Raw genomic sequence first — 23,189 nt, 5'->3', positions numbered from 1 at the left:
CCTATTTTCCCATTTAGCAGCCTTATCTTCATCCTTCGGTTTCTTTTCTTGGCCTGAGGCTATTCTATAGAGACCTTTACTTCTAAGTAAATCATCAATGTAGGACAACCATTGGAAGTAGTTGGTGCTATCAAGGGTAACTTGGTATTGACTTTCCATTTGAACGGAAACTGAAGCTAAAGATGCTGAAAATAAGTGTTCCAATGGATAGATCTCGAAAAGTTAGGCTGGTTTAAAAAAAACGGCTTCCGGATGAAGAAGTTATGGCTTTTTGAAAACAAAGTTGATGAAGTCGCCGACGAAGTGCGGGAATGTGCGGAAATGAAAAAATTCGCCCCCAAAAAATGGAGACTTCAACCCAAGACCTCTACTCTCTTAGAATAGCTTTGAACCAATTGAGCTATACAAAAAATTTGAGAGAGAGAGAGAGAGAGGGGGGGGGTTGATGCTTTGGGTTGCGTGCTTGCTTTGAGAAGGCTATTTTTCCCTACAAAACAAAAAACACAAAACCCAACATGGACATACAAAAAAAAACGAACCTTGCGGCTCGAAGTTAGCTTTAGCCGAAAAACTAACTATTTTCAAAGATGAACCTTGCGGCTCAAAGTTAGCTTTAGCCGGAAACTAAATATTTTCCTCAATGTTTCTGATTTTCCGAGATCACACTAAGGCGCAGGGAAAAGAGATTTGCATGAGAAAAATCCTTCCTTTCTGTTTCTGATTTGCCCAGATCGCACAAAGTCGCAGGGAAAAGAGCATACACAGAAATGAAAGGTATAGATCCGGTAATAAAAAAGCTAAATAAACCGAAACCGAAATAAACAGAGAGAAAATAACTGTAAACTGCAAATAAACACTATATACCTCCAGATCTTAAAAATGACGTAGCTAGGGCTACTGGAAACCTTTTCGCGTGAAACAAAAGGGGTTCCTCACTGGAACAGATGCTCCCAACACAACAGAGCAGTCCTCTTGGCCCGAAAGCAGTCAGAAACAGCAGATCTAGGAAACGGCAGTCGGATGCAGTTCTACCGGCTTCAGATTTGGATCACCAACGGACGCGGCCCTCAAATAGCTCTGATACCATGTAGGAATTTACAGGGTAAGTTCCTCAGACAGAACACCAAAGGACACCGCTCACAACCAGATCGCAGATCAATACACCAGTATTTTTGATGTGGTTAAAACTCTCAAAGAGGGAAACAGTCCACGGCCTGAGCCAACGCGGCCACTTCAGGCAATTTATTAATAAAAGAATGAAAATTTACATATGTTTCTCTCATGCACGGATTACCCTACAAATGACCCTCCATGCGCTTTAAATAGAAATCATGGACCAATCGGGTGTCAAGCCACGGATCAAGTGTCAGTAATACCGAGGAGAGAATGAACCGTCGGATCACTACATATCGTGACCGTCGGATTGTAAGTTACAAAATGTACAATGGTAAAGAAACACACTTTACCTAACTCTATACTAGACCAAGTTGTACTTAACTATTTCCTATGTGTTGGAATATCCTAACAGCCAAGGCCTCCAAGTGATTTTAGCCCTCCATTCGCTCCCACAGGCTTGCTTCCAAGCGACTATGGACTTTTTCAATCAGTTCTATGCCAATGACCCCAAATTCTGAGCCACTTTTTCATGGCTAAGACACAGGCTCCTGCTTAGAACTCAATGAAACTTCCATAAATGATTAATCACATAGAAACAATGCTTCCAAACCAAAACTTAAACCAGGACTTGACCCGACCTCTCTCAACCATGACTGACATTTTGTTAAACACATGATGAACATGCAACCTACATTTCATGAGTGCATAGTTGAACATAAGGATTTGAAAACTTATCTAAGGTTTAATAAGAAGGATTTATGCCTTCTCATAATAGTTGTCATAACACCATTTAGGTCATGCATTCATTGAATGAAATGTGGTAAGAGCCATAGTTATATATGTCATATAACCATGCTTATAACCAACATATAACCAGATATATAACAATGATAAAACAAACATTAAAGACACATAATAACAAGTACATTTACTTATCAAACACAAGAGAAACTTGGCCCTTATTAACCATATGGAAAGTCCAACCAAGTCAAGGACTTCCACGTACCACCCGACCATAGATTGGGTTGAACCAAATCTTTATTTCAGCCAATCACCCATGTGCCATATTCCAAGCATGAATGTGGGATCTCATGGGATAAACCAATTCATAAACAACCAAGGGAATTTAGAGGTTAAACCACCTCCACCCTCACCATATTGTTATCTCACCTAAACCAGTCCCGACATCACAAAACCAAACCGAGCTTGGATGCCTCTGAATTCCTTCACCATCCCTTGAGGAATTTTCTTGTCTCCACCCTCAACCCTTGGGATTTTCTTGAGACCACCTCACCTAGATCCAAAATCTTCCAGCAATCCAGAGCTCAACTGAGAAAGAATCCCATCACACCATGGTTATTCGGAAATGGCAAGGGAAAGCTAGAAACAATTGTCAAAACATGGCAAAATCCATGCCACCAGAACAATGAAACCAAATACACACATGCACATACCATGCATTCAAAAACTGACTAGAAAATCATACATGCAACCTGTTACCTGCAGGTATTCCTGTTGAAGGTTTTTGATCCAACCTTTCCTTGCTTGATCCTTGCTTTCCTTGTCCTCCTTTGTCCTTCCTTTGTTTGTTTTCCTCCTTTCTCCTCTTGGTCCTGTTCTCCTCACTGAAAATCAATTTTGAGAATGAACTGACAAAAAGCTACAAACTGGTGCTCTGATGTCTTTTTATTATTGATGCCTCTAATTTCTTTATGTTTCCTTAATTTTCCTTCAATTTCCTCCTCACATGCACCTATGACCTTTCACCTTCTTTTTCTCCTATTTTCCTTTATTTTCATAAATAAAATGCCAATATTACATTTTTGCCTTTTCAAAACTTTTTCCATTGCCAATTTCCCTTAGCCATAATACACAACAAGTGATGCCCACTAGGATATTTTGTCTAACATCCAACTTAGAATAAGGGTTGCTTGGAATAAGCATCCCTTGACCTTGGTCTTATTTTCCCTTTATTAACTTTTATTACATGAAATTTTAACTAAGGGTTGCTTGGAATAAGCATCCCTTGACCTTGGTCTTATTTTCCCTTTATTAACTTTTATTACATGAAATTTTAACCAAGGGTTACTTGAAATAAGTATCCCTTGACCTTGGTCTTATTTTCCCTTTATTAATTTTTATTACATGAGCTTTTAACTGAGAATTGTTACAAAATACATCAAAAAAATATTTCCAGAATTATTTTAAAATTACAGTTTACAAATTCTTAATTTAAAAATGATATAATCTCACATATTATTTTTTTAAATATTCATTTCAACATGATTCTAAAAATTCTTCTCATTTAATGTAATTTAAAAACAAATCTGGTTTTCAAATTACAATTTACAAATTCTTGATTTGAAAATAGTGTAATCTCACATATTAGTTTCTTAAATATTCATTTCAACATAGTTCTAGACAGTCTTCTCATTTAATTTAATTTAAAAACAATTCCAGACTTATAGATCGTACCTTCTCTAAAAAGTTCATGAATCTAAATTCATCTCAACAATGAGAAAATGGGTGCTAAATTGGAATTTGAAAAAGGCTTTAATTCAATGATGGAGAGAAAGTCGAAATTTCTCTAAACAATATGAAAATGGGCTTTGCACTATAATTTGATATTAATTGAAGGATGAAAAGAAAGGAGTTTGTTGGGAGGAAAAAAGTAAAATTATATATATATTTAATATTAATTGGTTGAAAATTTATTTAATTGTCAAATTAACAATGAAATAGTTATTACCGATTATTATTCTCAAATGTAGGTTGACTCATCATTATTAGTCAATAAAAACTATGCCACTTGTAATTATCCAGTTGGTAATCCCTAAAGGAACATGATTTACTTCCATATATCTATAAATCTTGAATTGTAACATATTTCCTGAAGTCCTAAAAAACAAACTCTTAACAAAAAAAACAGAAACAATTTTAAAACATACTCTAAACCCCATAAAATTATATAACTGTAAACAAATATTTAAAATGAAAATCAAATATAAAAAAATTCATTAAAAAAACTACTTTTTATTTGTCATAAGACGCCATAAATATTTTTATTTGTTAAGAGGAAGAAGATAAAACTACAGTTCAGCCGTGAAGGTTATCTGTTCTTTCTTCTGTTGTCCTTTTTTATTCTCTCTCTGTATTCCCTGGTCGCAGTATGGTTGGATGTGAGAGCACAAAAAACCATTTGACACTTTGATACTAGGTTTTCGTCCCTGAATTTTAATCTCTTTTTCTTTCTTCCAGATTTTCTTCTCCCTGTTTATACGCTGCTTTCCGAGCTCTTCATTTTTCTTACCCTTCGCCGGGCTTTCCTCTGAGTGTGTTCTATCTAAATTGCCATCCAGTCTTCTGCTTCTACCACTTTCTCCTGCAGTTCAACATTTAAAAAAAATATATGAGAATTCGTTATTTAATCAAAATTATATATATATTTTCTTTTTAAAACTATAAGATGATTTCATACAAATCTATATTATTTTTCCATATCTGAGTCTATGTTGATTTCAGATTTCAATATGAAGTTAATTTGCAAAATCAAACCCATAACCAAAATTTGTAATCCAGAAAACTGTAATCTAATTATTTATCTTTTGGTTCTTTTTTACATATATTTTAATTAACTTTATCTGAAATTCAATAATGATGTAATACCGCGGAACATAAATCTTCATTTAACAGCAAAGCAGATCTCCTAAACCAAACTTCTTCTCCGACTATAGATCGCGAAGCTAAGACACCAATGTCCCAAGAACCAGAAGAGATGAAGGAGATGCAAGACAAAGGAAGTTGGAAGACCGTAGAGAAAAGAAAGAAAGCTACAACACCAATCTCGCCAAGAAAGACGAGGAGCCAGACAAGTAAAAATTAAGAAAATTGTAGGTCCGATAGACCAATTTGGTCTCAGTGGACATTAACCATCATCATCATCATCATCAATAAAGTGGCAAATTTAAAAATCTGCATAATTAAAATACCCCAGAGATACTTTTCATATATTAGTTAATGTTTAATATTGATTATTTAGTTAAAAGAAGTGAACGTATTTTATTTTTGGATTCTAATTTGTAATTAAAATTTCATGTTCACAATTATAAATATGATAAATATAATGAAAAAAAAAAAATTAATGAAAAATTTAAGCCTCGTACAATTTTTTTCAAAATTTTGTATATGTTTTGATTATGGAGATTTTGGGGCTTCCCTTCCGTTCATGAGAACTTATCTTTCATGGTTGTCAAGAATTATTTTTATTGTTTGTTGTCGATTTTACTTTTCTTTGCATGCAGTGATTGTGATGACTTGATTGGCTTGTCTTGATGATGACTAAGTCTTGTCGATGACAACTAAACAACTTCTAAACACGAGCCATCTCCTACCCCGATCTTCCTCCAACTGTCAGTCTTCCCTTTAGGAACTACAAAATCCTCTATCACTGGAAATTGCAATATGCCTTGAGGATCAGAACTACACAAACTTTGAAAATAGGCAGTCATAGAGCATGCAAATTGTCCTATCTCTCTCTCAGAGTGATCAAGACTGCTCAATCCATTGAAACAGTGAACTGCACAATCCATTGTTGCTAGGAATTGCATGGTTCCTTCTATTAGTGTGACTGCATAGTTTCCCGGAGTAAGCTAATGATCATCCCTAGAAAATAGGGAGTCCACAATCATTTTTTCCGTGGAGAAAATTCGTAATATTCATTAAAGAAGATTACATATTGTAGATGCATGAAGCATATGCAGAAATGTGGGCAGAGCCACTTACAAAAATACTCCAAAAGAAGTATCCAGAAATGCCCTCAGACAAGGCAGCAAATAAAAGGTATGAAAAACCCCAGCAAATCTGCAATACAGTGCCCAAAATATACCCCAAAAGGCCAATATTGCGCCCCTGAAAAAACAGACCTGAAGAGGCAACCCATCCTATTACAAAAATAAACAACAAAAAAGAGCAGAGGTGCAGAAGATGGCACCAATGCACCACAAGCAGTAAAAGCTCCTGTGGATAGAAAATGAGAACAAAAAGCGCTAAATCTGGCCGCCCAAACAAGAAGGAGAGGCACGAAATGAGGAAGAGAGTAGCAAAGGTAGCCACTCCTTCCCCGCCCCCTCAAACTCTCCACCCGAATCAGACGAAAAACAGAGGTAGAAAAACTGCCTCAAACATCCACAGCAGCCTGCAGAAAACACCAGCGAAATCAGCCATAGATGCAGCACGAAACAGTGCAGAGTCAGAAAACACGTTGTTGTTCCCTCAACGCGCCAATGGATAAGCCGCGGCCAAAACAAACCAAACTGTCGCTGCGAAGGAGAAGCACCCACTGGAGCAGAGGCGAGACCGGGGGCAGAGGTGGCAAGGCCAGCCACCTTGCCCCCGCTCAGAGAAAATATAAAAGACCAGAGACAATATATCCCCCACCCGCGCCGCTGCCAAGGAAGAAACTGTGCCTGCGAGTCGAGGACGGAGGAGAAACTCTGCGGCGTCGTCGGTGGAACCCTAGCCTCTGCGGCGTCTAACCCTTCCTCTGACCCGCTGCGTTCAGAGATTGGAGTCCACAATCATTGTTCGACAAGTGGCACAAGTTTCTATTTTCGATGTTAGACAAGTGTCACTTTTTCCTTGATTTTAGGCATGTTTGTCATAAGCCCTCACTGATCTAGATGGATATTGGTGGCCACCCGCCAATTCCACTTGGACCCCCACCATTGCTTCTTTTAGTTTTTCAGTTTCCTTCATTGTAGCTGACGTTTTTTTGGAAATCTACCGCCAGTGATTTTTAGTCTAAAAGCGTCTTTTCCGTCATAGTCCTCAGAGAGATCTTTCCAATGGGCTATCATGCGCGTCAAATGGAGATAATATGACCAAGTCGCAACCCTGGGAAGTTGGCTGTCCAACTCACCCCAACAGGGCCCATAAACTCTTGGTGTTACATCTCCTCGGGTTAGGGTTTTGGATGTATAGGGTCTGCTCTTATTGCTCAATAATAAAAAGGCCCTTGAGCCTCATTGTAAGGCAATTCAGAGGCATGTAGCTACCACATCTCTTCTCAAAGATAAGCTACCATCGCCCTAGCTTATTTATTTCCATTCATGTTTGTAAGCATATTTCAGTGTTTTACATTAATGAAATGAAGTATTATTTCCGCTGCATCTCTGTGTTTATGGTTATCTTTGTAATTTGTTGTGTTCCTGTTTAAATCCGGATCACTAACCTAACCCCGTGGGGGGCTAGATCTATATAATAGATGCTTGTAGAGCTCATTTGCACACTCGAGATTGGATCTCTAGCCTTCCCGACGAGATCAAGGAGCTTTCGACTTAGTTTGCAATGTTTTTCCAGGTAAGTTTTTCATGTGTCACTTTTTGTTGGTTTTTCAATCACTTTTGCTTCTATGAGTGTTATTTTTCTAGTTTACTTTTATGGTAGTTGGAGTTTCTATTATTATTAGCTTGTACAAGTGTTGTTTCAGTCTGTTGTTCAATTTTTACAAGTGTTGCATCACCTTCATGTTTTTTGCCTACCAATAGTTATTGTTGTTGAGCCTTTTTGTGCATGCGTATTTTTCCTTTTGTCAGGCCAACAATAACTCTACGAATGAATTATGTTTTTGCATTAAGGGAAAGCATGGATATATACAAAGAGAGGGAGACTATTGGGTTTCATCTCCCAATGTCTCTTCATCTTCCAATTTCTTTTATTTTGATATTTACAATATTTACATGGATTTTCCTAATCCATTAAGTGTCAACAGTGCCCCCTTAATATCCAAGGATGTTGGTGAAGCCAAGCATCATTCTGAATCTTTCAAACTTCTCTCTTCCAAGTGCTTTGATGAAGATTCCTGTAATCTTCTCATTTGTGGAACAATGTCGTAGGTGGATTGTTTTGGCCTCAACCTGATGTCAAATCAAATGATACTTTGTATTGATGTGCTTGGTTTGATCATGGAACTTCGGGTTCTTGGCCAAGTTTATTACAGAAGTGTTTTCAATCAAAATAGGAGTTGAATGCACTTATTTCTCCTACAAATATTCCATAATTTTCCTGAGCCACACAATTTCCTTGGTTGCTTCAGTTGTTGCCACATATTCCACCTCAATTGTGGAATCTGCTTGAACTTATTGTTTGCTTGAGCTCTAGGAGACAACTCCTAATCCAAGACTCATTACATAACGTGAAGTAGATACTCCAATTTCTTTATCTCCATCAAAATCTGAATCAAAGTATCCAATCAAGTTGAAGTCATCCACCTATATATACTTGAGTCCAAAGTCTTGAGTTCCCTTCAAGTACTTTAGAACTCTTTTTGTAGCAGACCAATTACCCTCACAAGGCTTTTCCATAAACCTTGAGAGGATTCCAACAACAAATGAAATGGTTGGTCTGGTAGTAATCAAGTAGTTTGAGACTTCCTACGAGTTGCCTATACTTTGTTGCATCCTCAAATTCTTTTCCTTTAGTGGATGTGAGCTTTAGATTTTGTGTCATTGGAGTAGTCAAAGGATTTCACTCAGTCATGCAAACATGTTCAATATATATCTAGTGTACTTCTTCTAAGAGAGGAATATAAACTTCAGATTTTGGGTTACTTCAATTCAAAGATAGTAGTGAACATAGCCCAAATCTGTCATTTCAAATCATTTCCTCAGTTATTTTTTTATGGATGCAATGTAGTTCTCATTGTTCCCTTTCATCAAAAGATCATCTAAATACACCACAAGATATACAAATGTTTTTCCAACTTTCTTGACAAACAGAGTTGTATCATCAAAGATCATAATGTTTGAAATTGAGTTTCAGAAGATGCTCATTCAATTTTTCATACCAGGCTCATGGTGCTTGCTTGAGGCCATATAAGGATTTTATGAGCTTGCATACTTTTTTTTCTTGAGTCTTCACAACAAATCCTTCTAGTTGAGACATAAAAACATTCTCTTTCAGATCTCCATCCAAGAAAACAATTTTTACATCCATTTCATGGACTTTCCAACCATTCTGAGTTGTGAAGGTAAAGAGTGTCTGGATGGTAACCCATTTTGTTGTGGGGGCATAGGTCTCCTCATAATCGACCCCTTCCTTATGTGCAAAACCTTTTTCCACAAGCCTAGCTTTATGCATGTCAAGTGAACCATCTGCTTTATATTTATTCTCGAAGACCCACTTGCAACCTATTGGTTTGACTCCCAATGGAGGATCAACCATCTTCCAGGTGTCATTCTTTATCAAAGTATGTTATGAAACCAGCTCAAGAGAAGATAGAAAAGATAGATCAACGCCTTAGAATTCAGCCTCTTCGAGGGGGCAACCTCCTTTACATTACATAAATGAACAATTCTTGGATGATACAAATGAAAAGACCTCTGTCTAAGGGGTCATAACATAATTAGAGCCGACCTAACAATAATAATGTAAGGGCACAATAATAACAATAGTGGGCTTCTATGGGGCACAATAGTAACAATATGGGCACTACATGGGTACAACAATATAATAAGTGGGTTATACTAATAACAATAAGGGGTTACACTAGTAGTATAGGGGCCTAACATGCCCCTCTCCTTCAAAAAGCGTTGTCCTCAACGCTTGAGTAGTTCTTGATGCTTCTATATAAAATTCTTGTCCTCCCATGTGGAATCTTCAGCGGGTAAGTTCTTCCACTTGATGAGATACTCTGAAATTGATCGATTTCGTAGCTGTCGGGTTCTTGTTTCTGTGATTGCTCCAGGTTCCAATATGATTTTTCCTTCCTCTTCAATTTCTGGCAATATTGTTTGAATTGGGATCTTTTGCAACTTTTGAATAAGTGGCCATACTTCTTCGTCCTTCTTCCATTCATCCCTTGCTTCGTTTATCCAATCTGGTTGGATAATATAAATAGCACAAAACAATGCTTCCACATCCTCATCCTTGAAGAGTCTTCCCATTCGGTAAGGTCGCCATTTTTTAAGTGCATGTAGTATTGCCAACATTTCCTTCTCATAAATAGCTTGCTTGAGATGTAGCAGTAAAAATACCCAATCACCTACATCAAAACATTTTTCACTACAATGTTTATCTACCTGTTGTTTCGTTTGATTTTGCACCGAAGTGGCGTTATCCTTTAAAAGTTGGAGAACTTGTTGTTGATGCTCGATGTGATCTTTCACTGCTTGAACCTTTTTCTTCTTGATATTTCCTTCTATCTCTAGAGTTTGAGGAGTGGTAATTTCTTCCAATCCTTTGCAAGATATGGTCGGATTCATTTCTTGATGCTCAATGTGATCTTTCACTTCTTGAACATTTTTCTTCTTGATATGTCCTTCTATCTTGATAGTTTGAGGAGTGGTAATTTCGAACAATGAATTACAAGATATGGTTGGATTCATTTCTTCTTTCTCGATGTGATCTTTCACTTCTTGCACATTTTTCTTCTTGATATGTCCTTCTATCTTGAGAGTTTGAGGAGTGGTAATTCTTTCCAATGCTTTACAAGATATGGTCTGATTCATTTCTTCTTTCTCTGGGGTGGGGTCCTGGTGTATATCTTCTTCTTTTGATGTTTCTTGATCCTTTTCTTCCTCCTCTTCATATTCTATGTAAAATAATTTCTTCTCAACACACTTATGACCTTTAGTGCATTTGCTATCACAATTGTAACAAAGCCCTTTTTCTCTTTTTTCTTCCAATTTTTGTGGTGTAACCCTTGTAGGTTGTGGAAGGCTAGGAGAAACAACACTTCCATCTTTATAGTTGTGAGGGGTACGCTTCCTGGTTTCCATAATTTTTCTTTCCACTATGTCACAAAGCCCTTTTACTCTTTCCACTATGCCACAAAGCCCTTTTACTCTTTCCAATTGTTGTGGTGTTGCTCTTTGTATCCTCATAATGTGCTATCATTTCCTCCGTGAAAATTGACCACGTAACAAGTTTTTTACGAGAACAAAGCCCTTTGTACCATAAAAATTGATCTGGTTCTAAATATGAAGATGCAATACATACCTTTTGTAGTAGTTGTACACCATGTAGATCAAAATATTGCTCCATCTGAAGTATCCAATTTACTGGATCTTGGCCATCAAACTTCCTCATCTTGCTTTTTCTTGATTTTAGGAGCTCGACATTGAAACGACTATAACTCTGTACTTTCAGATCTTTAAGTTCTGAAATTGCGACCTGTAGTAGCCCTCTGTGTCCTCTTTCCAATGCCACCAGTCTGATCCAAATTAGATTCTCTAACAAAGCGTTATACACAATCTCCCAAGATGACCTTATTATAGACCTTTCCAGAAGAGCGAACTTGTATGAAATGCCACGTGTCACTGTTTTGACCTTTGGATCTGAAAAACATATACAAAAAACTACAGTCCGTCCTCTTTCTGTACCTTCTTACGAAATTTCAATCCGATCCCCAGAGAGAAAGTTATGACGATTTTCCCCAGGTCACCTGTTTGGAATGTAATTTAGGAGTCTGCAAAAAGACCAACTTCCTCAAATCATATCTCCGCAAATATAGCGTGAAAATCTCTAAAATTCGAACCCGAGGTTCAGCGCGATTTCTTCTCAAATGGGTTTTTTTTTCGACTTCTGAAACATCACAGAAAAAAAATTTATAGCGAAAATTCCACGATGACCTGTTTGGAGCAGCGAAACCCTAGAATCCAAAGCTCTGATACCAAATGTTATGAAACCAGCTCAAGAGAAGATAGAAAAGATAGATCAACGCCTTAGAATTCAGCCTCTTCGAGGGGGCAACCTCCTTTACATTACATAAATGAACAATTCTTGGATGATACAAATGAAAATACCTCCTTTCTATATATAGGAGTCTAAGGGGTCATAACATAATCAGAGCCGACCTAACAATAATAATGTAAGGGCACAATAATAACAATAGTGGGCTTCTATGGGGCACAATAGTAACAATATGGGCACTACATGGGTACAACAATATAATAAGTGGGTTATACTAATAACAATAAGGGGTTACACTAGTAGTATAGGGGCCTAACAAAGTATCATATTATTTATGCATCGCTTCTTTCCATTCATCATGAGAAGCAACTTATTTGAAGGAAGTTGGTTCAAAATATGTAGACAAATTTAGTTCAAAATCATAAGAAAAATCCATATCAACAGGTGAATCAAGATCATCTACATCACCTCCATTTTGTCTTCTTGAGCTTCTTGTTCCTATCTTTCCAACCTCATTAGGATGAACACTTTCAACTGTTTTTGTCAGCCATTTTGGAGGATCTTTCTGAGATGGCCCTAGCTACTCAATTGACTGAGATGGGGATAAATCAAGATTTAGCCTCCCAATTATATCAATCACATCACTCAAAGTGTCATCTTGATCAGTGGTTGGAGCTTCATGCGGGGAAGAAAGTGCTCCAAAAGGAGATTCCACGGATTGATCCAGTATAGGGATCCCCCCTTCAATATGTGGGATCTCATTATCAAACTCTTGAAAAGACTTTGCATGTATGAATCTATCCAAGAAATCAATTTGTCACTCAACAACAATGTTAGTCTTGGAGGATTCAAGAAAGATCAAATCTCTAAATATTATAAACTTTTTATTCGCTTCATTATAGAGATGGAATGATTTGGAGGTATTTTAGTACCCAATGGAGATACATTTGAGACTCCTTGCACTGATTTTGTTTCTTTAATCCTTAGGCATCAAGGCATAAGAGGTGGAACCAAAAACCTTGAGATGCCTCACTGAAGGAATGTGGCCATACCACATTTCATAAGGAGTCTTGTTTTTGATAGCATAAGATGGACACCTATTCTTTATATACACAGTAGATAGAATCACATCAACTGAAAACATCAACTTAACATTCTTGAAAAACGTCATTGAACATGCCATATTTAATATCGCCATGTTCATTCTTTCAGTTGCACCATTTTGTTGGGGATTACACGGCATAGTTGTTTGATGTTTGATCCCATGCTAGCGGAGATAGTTTTCAAATTCCTTTGAAGTATATTTTTTTCCATTGTCAGTACGAATAGAGCCAATATGAGATCAAGTACATCATTTTCAATCCATGCATGAACTTTCTTGAATATTTCAAAAGCTTCAAATTTGTTCTTCAATAAATAAACCCAACACATTCTCGTGTAGTCATCAATAAATGTCATCATATTTTTATTACCATTTTAAGAAGAAACATGCATTGGGCCACATAAATTAGAACGAATGAGTTCAAGTTTTCCATGTGCTCTGGAATGAGAATCATAAAATGATTGTTTGTTGTGCTCTCCTAAGATACAAGCGTCACATTGCTTAAGTTTCCTAGGAATAGTTCGCAAACCAATAACACCATTTTTCTTCAACAAACGAAGGTTGACGTAGTTCAAGTGTCCAAATCTAGCATGCCATAAAAGACTTGATAAAAGTGTACCTTCATCATAGTGAGAATTATATGAAAATTTTGTGCACGAGCAAAGGTTCCTTGGAATTTCAGAAGTCTTTATTCTTCTTTTCCAATCATGACAATTGAGTGATATGATGCTATTCAAAACTCAACCTTACCATCAAATATGTGAATGGAGTGTCCTTGTTGGCAGATGTGGACCAAAGACAACAAGTTTATCCTCAGCTTTGGGAGCTATAGAACATCATACAGAAGAAAGTCTAGAAGACCAAGCAGTTTGACCCTGATGGTGCCAAGCCATGATCGCTTGAGCTTTGACTTGTCTACAAAGTAAATTGATCCATCCACATTGCCAGTGAATTATTCAAAGAAATCTCTTATGAAAGGCATATGGAAAGTTTCTCTTGAATCAAGCAACTAAGCATATTTCCATGAAGCAAGTGAAGCACTGAATAATTCTTCAGTTACTCCAATGTTGCAATGTGCCACAACATAATGAGTGGACTCTGGTGCTTTTCCTTTCCCCTTACCAGGCATTTTACCTTTTTCTTCATTGATTTCATGCTCTATTATGTCCCAAGGTAGCTTACATTTGGAAGCATCATTTCCATTTTTGTTACATCGTATGCCATGAAGATCAAATCTTTCTCCTTGGAAATGTCTGCCACCCTTGCCTCTAAAATTATTCCTTCCTCTTCCTTTTCAGCCACCTCTTCCTCTAGAAGAATCATGTGCATGATTATTCTCTTTCTATGTAAGGCACACAACTTCTTCAGAAGACTGAGTAGTTGTCTTTTTCCCAAAATCCTTCTCTCTTTCAGCAAACTTATTTTCAAGGGAATCAAAATAAATCTCCTTAAGTTTTACACTTGCTTGCAATGACTCAAGATAATGTGAATAGGTGGGATATAGTGCCTTGACATACGCTGTGAGAGGAACATCTCTTTCAACACTAGTGGCTTTTATATCATGCATAATGGATCTTATTTCTGATGCTAAGGCAAGAGAGTCATCATTTTTCAACTCAAGATTGAACAACTCGATCATCCATTGAACAACTCCAAGTTCAGAGTGTGAGTCATATAACTCTCTCAAGTTCTTTAAATCTTCAAAAGAACTTGAAAATGGATAAATATGATGACTCACATCTTCATTTACAGATGTTGCAATCAAGGCATAAGCCTTGTTTTTCTTGTCTTCCCAAATGACAAGCTCCTTGTCTGAAGTAGGCTTTTCAGGTGCATTGTCTCCTTCTCCTTCACAAATTCCTTTCCACAACTCATTGAAAATGAAATTGTGTTTTATCTTCCTAGACCACTCACGATAGTTCTCTTTGCCAGAGAGAACCACTCCAACTATAGAGATAAGGGAATGCATAATAAAAACTAATATGTGCCCAAAATAATTACAATAATTGCAGGTCTGTGTGATAAAAATAATTGGTTGTCTTCAAAAATAAATCATCAATATACCTCCATATACCATGTGGAATTTAATACATCACATAACATATATTAATGCCTCATCTCATATCACACACCATACCATTTTTCATTACAACTCATTTTAACCAACCCTTTTCATGGCTTTTAAAAAATAACCAACCCTCATATGCATTCATTATAAATACCTTTTAAAAAAAAATATTCAGCATACTCACCATGCATTTAAAGCATATATGGGCCATCACACTATGAAGTACGACCATTTTAAAACATCCTATTGAAAGGAACGGTTCTCATCCCTTTTATGTAATAACTATTCCATTTAAAAAACAACACCATACAACCTTCATAAACAAAAACTCAACATACAATTCAATGAGAATTTAAAAGATTATCCACCCCATATGTACATAACAACATTCAAACCATAACATTCAGCAAACGTACCAGAATATGATTCAAACTACCATATGTTACTACTACCATGTGCGCAAATGAAGAGAACATTCAACCAATGCATCGTATTCCACTACACGTTCTTCAATGCACAGTCATTCAAATGAGACCAATTCCAAGCTCCTTCAGTAATTGAAAGGTTGTACGGTCCCTATGTAAGGTGGGTGCAATAAAAAAAATCGTAATTGATTACAGTATCGAAGATGCTCCTCAGTAACGCAACATCGAAAATTTGAAACGGTCCATCCGTAAGAAGCATCAACGTTGTTAAGCCTAATCTACAAGTTTTGGTTCGTGAGCAAAGAATGATGGGCACAAAAAGAGGATGTTGCAAATAACAATACGAATAGGTAAATATGGAGGAGACATGACAGGGAAGTAGTGGAATGATTGATTAAACGATGAGAAGATGACATAGGAGCTATAAAGGCAGATGATAGTTAAATTTGGGACCAGTGCTCTGATACCATGTCAGGCAAGAGTTACTCCATGAATAAATTATGTTTTTGCATTAAGAGAAAGCATGGATATATACAAGGAGAGGGAGACTATTGGGTTTCATCTCCCAATGTCTCTTCATCTTTCAATTTCTTTTATTTTGCTATTTACAATATTTACATGGATTTTCCTAATCCCAAAGATTAGGTGTCAAAACCTTTTGCATGATCTCTTTTGGACCATGTCATTTACTGAACCAACTCTCCTGAAGGCCAATCTACACTTTTTTCTACCATAACATCAGGTCTTGAAGTTTTTCTCTCTCATTCCCAGGCAAAATTGCGTAATTCTTGAGGAATTGCTACCTTTCCAAATGCACAATTCACATCTTCAAGGCTCAAGTTTCATCCTTGGCCTCTGAGACTGCGCAGTCACTGACTTTCCCAAATATGCATTGTACAATTCTAGGCCTCAGTCCTCAGCCTTGGCCTCTGAGACTACGCAATGCACAGTCTGTTCCCTGTCCTACCCAGCGAAGACTATGCATTGCGCAGTCTCAAGCCTCAGGTTCCATCCTTGTTTGTTGAGACTATGCAAAGCATAGTTCAAGAGCCCAATCTACCTTTTAGAGCCCAAAAACTACATAATCCTTCTCATCAGTGAGTGTGTTGTTGCTTTAATTTCGTTTGATGAACCTATCTACGTAATTTAAATTGTTTTTTCCTTGAGTGCATCTCTTGCTTATAAGTACTGCGGGTTTTGAGCTCATCTCTCTTTCATCATTAGCTATCAGCATGCCTCCTAAGAGATCAACCTCAAAATAAACAACAGAGAGCAGTACCGATGAAGTGCTTGAGAGCACTCCAATTACCATGCCTATTATATTTGATACTAAACTCTTCATTGAAAAGGATTCGGATATTACATGGCATATAGTCAAAGATGCATTCACAACTATGGAATTCAAAGTAGATTTGGAGGATATATAGGTGTACATAAAAATCCAACGATCAGGTTTTCATAGAGCTACGTGTAGGTTCCCAGTCCTACCTTGTGCAGATGTCATTAAGTGGATCCTGTCGCACTTGGATACTAAGAGCATGACCCTTAGCAGTGCCAGTGGGTAGTGGCTTGCTTCATATTTGGCCCATGATATTCATTTGATGTATCACTTGCCTAAGCCAAAAGCATATATGGATTCACATTTTTATGCAGTCTCCAGCTATTTGAGTACTAAGGATGTTATCAAGACTTGGGTGAAAGAGCCATCTAAGTTCCACCAGACACCTAGTAACACTTACAAGACTAGGTCTCTTAAAAAGGTGTTTCGTTACTTGATTGTATTATGGTGTTGGATATATGGTCAGAAGAGTATTGAAACCTTCCCTAAAGGTTGGATTTACATGTTGCATCAGATTGTCAAGGAGGGGAAGGTATTTAACTGGTCATATCTATTAGATCAACAACTTAGGATTAATGTGACAATGCAAAGAATCCACCTAAGAGCAAGCAAGCTAGATTTTATATGTCTGCATATTTATTGGATGGGATATGTGCTCAGAATGCTTTTCCTAGCATGAGCTGGAATTGGACACCCAAAGAGCCTACTGTTCATATTTATTGTAAGTTGCTTTCAGAGTGCAGTTGACCACTTCCCCAAAATATTGTACCAGATGATTTTTTAGGATAAGCCACCTTACATGTCCCACAAGGTTATGGACTCAGTATAAAAACTTGTTGATTGGTTTGCCTCACCAGATGGCACTTACCTCAGGGTGTTCAGTTTCCAAAAGTCATCACACTTTTTAATGAGGTATGCCACAGATAAGTTGTTCATGTAGGAAGTTGCATAACATCTTTCCACGGGCTTATCAACAGTACTGCAGAGGAAGAAGAAAGCACTTTATCCTACTCTTACTTTGCAGGTGGGATCCTACAAAATCAAGAACCTAAAGGTAACAGAAGATTAAGGTAATGAGTTGGAAAAATTCATGTTTGGCATAATGGAGTATCATCTGTATGATCCCAGAAGCATTTGCAAGCAACATTGTGCCAAGATACATTTCAACTGGCCAAGTGGGACCTACTCTAGACCAAAAGAGGAGAAGATCAAGAATTGTTATAATGCCTCTGGGCCTCATGCACTAGTAAACCAAGCAGGTCCTTCTCATGTGATTCCATAATAGGAAACTACTCTAGAAGCAAGGCAACCATAAAATCGCAACCAAGGGAGCATAAAATATAAAAGGAAGGTTGCTCATAATCTAGTAGAGGAGAAAAGCCACAAATTCAAAGTGGATACAACTATTTTGAAATTGGCTATGGCAGCTGAGAGGAAGAGGAAATAGAAACAAGATGAGCATAAGAGGGAAGAAGACGAGAAAAGACAAAAGGAAGAATAGAAGAGAGAACAAGAAGAAAGGCAAATGCAAGAAGAAGAGATGAGAAGAAAGGAGGAAGAAGAAACAATGTTAAAGAAAGCAAAAGAAGAAGGATAGAATCAACTACATGAAGAATTAAATAGTAGCAAGATCAAGAACTTTCCAAAGAGACCGAAGAGTTAATAGTCGTTCAAAACATGGAGGTAGAACAAGAGCAACATAATAAATATGTCAATCTTATGCCAAGTACAAAACAGATCATCATTCAGTCTTTTCCTCCTCTTATAGATGAGCAAGCTCTAGGTGATGAAGAGGAAATTGTTCCTCTTGATAACAATTCAGTCATTGATACTTGCAGCTCATGAGCTTTATAAAAAAATTGTGAAAACGAGAAAGAAGCATTTCCTTGATGTCCTCACACATCCTGCTTTCATCAATACATAAAAGGTGATTGTCATGGACACTCAAAAGATCTTGAAACTATTTTCGAGCTAACTTGGCCTTTGCAAGAACTTTTAAGGCCAATACAGAATATTTGATGGTAGAGAATAGGAAAATGGAAAAGAATCTAGAAGTTACAAGACAACATATATAACAACTCCAGGTAGAAACTCAAAAGTTGGCTCTTGCACATGTGTACTTGAAAGAGCTCTAAGCAACTATATTTGGTGAAGTGCAAGCATTGGGAGAAACTATGATGAACCTTTATGAGGATTTGGTCATCGTGCACAAAGTAGTTGTCCCCTTACATGACATGTAGAAAAAATCACGAGAGAATGCTAAAATTTTGAATGTCATTCATACATCCATCACTGCAGTTCATGAATGGGGAATGAAGTACATAGGTGCACCGTCAAAGTTGGTAAAGAAAACAAGTTGAGTTGGAGAAAGTTGAAGTTAGAATACTTATACAAAGCAATAAACAATTCAATCTCACAAGATCCCTTCAGTCGACACATTCATAGAAGCAAAGGGCAAAAATGTGGTCAGGCGGGATTTTTTTGAGCACTTGGACCAGCTGAAGAAAATTTCTACCAAAGAGGACCTAGAAATCAATAGACATACCATGCATAAGTATATTGGTGGCCCTACTAAGATCAATACTATGTTTTTCTTATTGAAGAAGGAGACACAAATTGGTTCCAAAACTATCTACCCAGATGCAATGGAGGCTAGAGTCCGCTTTCAGCCTAATCTTCTTACAAAGTTTGAGGAAACCATCGCATAATACAAAGCATGGCATCACTATGTGACTGAAGATCTACAAGTTGAAGCTGATGAGCTAGAGTTTCCTCAAACTCAAGCTTGATATGTCTATTTTGTCTTATTAGGCTCTACCCATTTTTGTCTCATATGGGTTTTTGTAATATTGTATTTGAAATAAATATGTAAGTGGAAGTCCAAGTGTCAATTGTGGAATATGAAAAGTCATTAGTTAGGAAAAGACAAAGGAAGTCAAAGAGTCATGAGGGTAGCTCAAAAGTCACAAAGGGAGATGAAGAGTCATCTCATATGTTATAAATACACCCTCATAACTCAAGCAAAGGGCTTGGAACCGAAGGCTTAAAAGATTTGTTTTGGAGCCTTGGCTTCTCTAGTTCATCATAGGAGGATTATCTTTCTTTGGAGAAGCAAGTGTTGGATTCATGTTCCACTATTGGGGCTAGTGTCTTGTCAATTGTAAATGTATGTTTGGAACTTTCACTCTTTAATAAAAGTTCAAAACCAACACGTTTTCATGCATATGTTGTGGATGTAGTAAGACGATTCTTGTTAGATTTGCAATATGTCTTGTTTCATTTATGCTAATGCTTATGAACTAATTTGTTTTCTTTAGTATGAATCTTATTGAATGATCCAGATCTCTTTAGCTACTAGAATTAGCCAAGATCTTTCTACTTTTGTGATGTTAGCAGAATTGCATATGAAAGAGTATGAAAAGCCACATGTACATATTGTAAAGAAGATGAAACATAATGATAACAATCAAATCAAAGGAAACACACACATTGATAACAGAGTTCACCTAGAGTGTGTTATGTCTTTGGGCCCTGGTGTCAAGACTGGGGAGGCCGCTTCATTAAATGTTGTAAGATGATGATGAGTACATAGTACATTCTTTTTCATTTCAAGGATAAATTCCCTCAACCAGAGTGGCATGTCTCTCCATGAGATGTTCTCAGGAACTCTCATTCATATGGGAAAATTCCCTCAACAAGAGTGGTATGTCTCTCCACGAGACGTCCTCCTATAGGAAATCTCACTCAAATGGGCCCTTCTTCAACATGAAAAGCTAATAAAATATCACATGACGTGGCCTACAACTATCCTTCAACATAACGGTAATCAGGATCTCAACAACAACAACATCATGTCAGTGAATCAAAAGAAAGGTATGTCATAACTGCATCATATACCTCCACTTTTGGGGATGGCCAAAAAATGCAAAGCTCAACTGTTGATACAGACATCACCGTTGAATTTTTGGTGTGAAATATTGTCAAATAACTATAAGCTTTTCCCCTTTCTGACACCATCAAATTCTGGACCCTTGGGAATCTTGAAGATTCCCCCAAAGATGCCTTCCTAAAGATGGCCGAAAAATCCTCAGCTCAAATGAAGATTCGGAGCACACCACTACGCTCCCTATGAAATTCTGTGAAAAAACACTATAAAGTCGGCATCATTCCGCCTCCGTAAAAAATCAGCCTCCAAGGGAATCTTTTAGATTCCATAAGATTATGCAAAGACTCCTTGTTGTTGGAACCTTGAGTTTCTGCTACTCAGATGACGAAAGAGACCACACTTTTTGACTCCCGGTGAGAAAACATGTAAAAATGACTGTAAGCTTGTCAAATTCTGACACTGGCACCTCTAGCCCTCAAGAGAATCTTTTCAGCATCTTAGCAGATTCCCCGCACAAGGTTCCTCTCCTCTGATCCACTCATGGTTCCACAGGCCTGCCCTCTGCCGGTATTTTGTTGAATTAATTGGTCGAGTTCATATATAATATTGGTAGACGAATATTACAATGTGGCAATTTGGCCCATTAGCAAAGGCACTAAGTTTGGTTACCATCAGGTCAGGGTTCAAATCCCCAGCCATCCAAAATAGGGCGCGTTTGTTGGATGGTTTGGTGCCTTTTTTCTGGGTGTAGCTAACGTAAATTGTTATGCTATTTATGTGTTGGTTTTTTATACACGATGGCATGATTATTGTTTTTTAGGCCGCCTGTTGGGGGTCATCCCACGTGGGTTAGGCAAGGTCAACCCCCGTCAGCGCCCTTCCACACAGTTCTATGATATATAGCATGTGGTCGTGGGCGAGATCCGGGTCACCTAGGGCCCCGACCCAACATGTTTTCTTCTTTTTTTTATAATAATATTCCAATGTCGTTTGGGGGTGACAAGGTTGGTGGCCTGCCACCCCAAACTTATATTTTTTTTTTTTTTTTTTTTTTTTTTATGTATGGGGTTCAAAAATTTTCATTAGATTATAAAGGTTTTTAGACAAATTAATAATTCAAAAAATTCTCCCTTTCCAGTGGTCAGGTTCCATGCGCTGGAATTATGCCAATTTGTTGCCTCGTTAACACTAACACTTGCCAAGTTTGACTAGAACCTTGACCAACTATAACTTGAGCATACGAACTCGGATTTGAGTGTTGTTCACACTATTTGAATCAGGGTGAAGAGAACTACGATCTAGTCCTAGTTTCACTTCAATCTGATGACATTGTTTTTTGAACTTTTTCAAGGCCACTTCTAAATTCTAAGCGTGTCTGGAGCCACCTGGATCGTTCCTCCCCACTGAGAAGATTTTGGTCCTCCAAAAGCATGAACATAATCTGCAATTGTTGTGTTACATTGTTTGCACCACAAGTTTCCTAACAGGTCACACTTCCTTCTCCTTCACCCTTGTTCTTCGGAGCCATAAGTGATGAGCCGACACCTACATCCCCTGCAAAATTATAGTACAATATTTGCAAATTACATACTCAATTACATGACCAATCATGACCCAAGCATCCCCATACTTGCCAAGAGTTTATAAGACACACTATTTGGTCAAGTTTACATCAGAAAAGAAACCAATACCCCAGCTTTGAATACAAGGCCAAAACATCATTTTTGTTTCAATAAGCGATGGAAAACACATCATCACTTTTACATTTATATCGCAACACATGATTTATAAAAATGCGGCCATGACAAGCTACCATATCTAGTAAAACCATCTCTTACTCAACAAAGTGAACCACCAATAATGTGGCAGATTTGCTTGTTGAACACCTTCACCGACTGGTTTCTGCACGGACGCTTTGTCCTTGAGACACTACTCTGGATGGAGCCTCCAACATGTGGCTCTTTGTTGTCCACCTTTGTTGCAATGATGGAAAAAAATCTTCTTCCTCCATACTTGCTTAACTTGCTTCCTTCCCTAATGTGGAGATGGCCTTTCACGCCTCATCTTTTTTCTTGCTGCCCTTCTTTTCTAGCACTCAACAACCACATGGTTATGTAAACCACAAAAACTACATGGTTTTCTATGCCATGATTTATGCTTATCATTTATAATATGTTTGTAATCAAAATGAACTTTGGAATACTGAGATTTTTTTATACCCCTCTTGACTATCTTTGGTGTAATTATGGCGATGAGAGCTTGCCTTAGCTACTCCTTTGCAATGTGCACTGTCATGGGAGGATTGTGATGAGTTCCAATCATCCTCTTTCTCTGATGGCTTCAACAATGTCTTGGAAGCTTCTAATATCTTTGAGCACTCTCCTTCAGTTTATCCCAAACTTACAAACCGAGGTCTTTGTACAACCTCCAATGGTTGAGTCATTCCTTGGCCATTAACACCAAGTCCTCCTCCTTTATACCCCACCTTGGTAAGGAGTCTCATGCCTATTCTTGAAATGGGTACCTCCATGTTTCCAACAGAAATAGTGTCATGTGAAAATAAA

General features: G+C 37.5%; 1 protein-coding gene across 1 annotated transcript in view; it reads right to left on the bottom strand.

Annotated features, from left to right (window-relative positions):
* Nucleotides 1-4,127: 4,127 nt before the first annotated feature.
* Nucleotides 4,128-23,189, bottom strand: part of LOC149211975 (uncharacterized) — a 29,146-nt gene continuing 10,084 nt past the window's right edge. The window contains exon 2 of the mRNA XM_089390521.1: nt 4,128-4,498. Coding sequence (XP_089246647.1) covers nt 4,206-4,498 — 293 coding nt within the window. The 3' untranslated portion in view covers nt 4,128-4,205. The remainder of the gene's footprint in view (nt 4,499-23,189) is intronic.

This window comes from Pinus tabuliformis, chromosome 1_1, assembly GCF_031772625.1.
Source record: "Pinus tabuliformis cultivar Carrire ecotype Pingquan chromosome 1_1, CPIR1, whole genome shotgun sequence".
Lineage (NCBI taxonomy): Eukaryota > Viridiplantae > Streptophyta > Pinopsida > Pinales > Pinaceae > Pinus > Pinus tabuliformis.
This window is presented reverse-complemented; position numbering and strand designations above follow the sequence as displayed.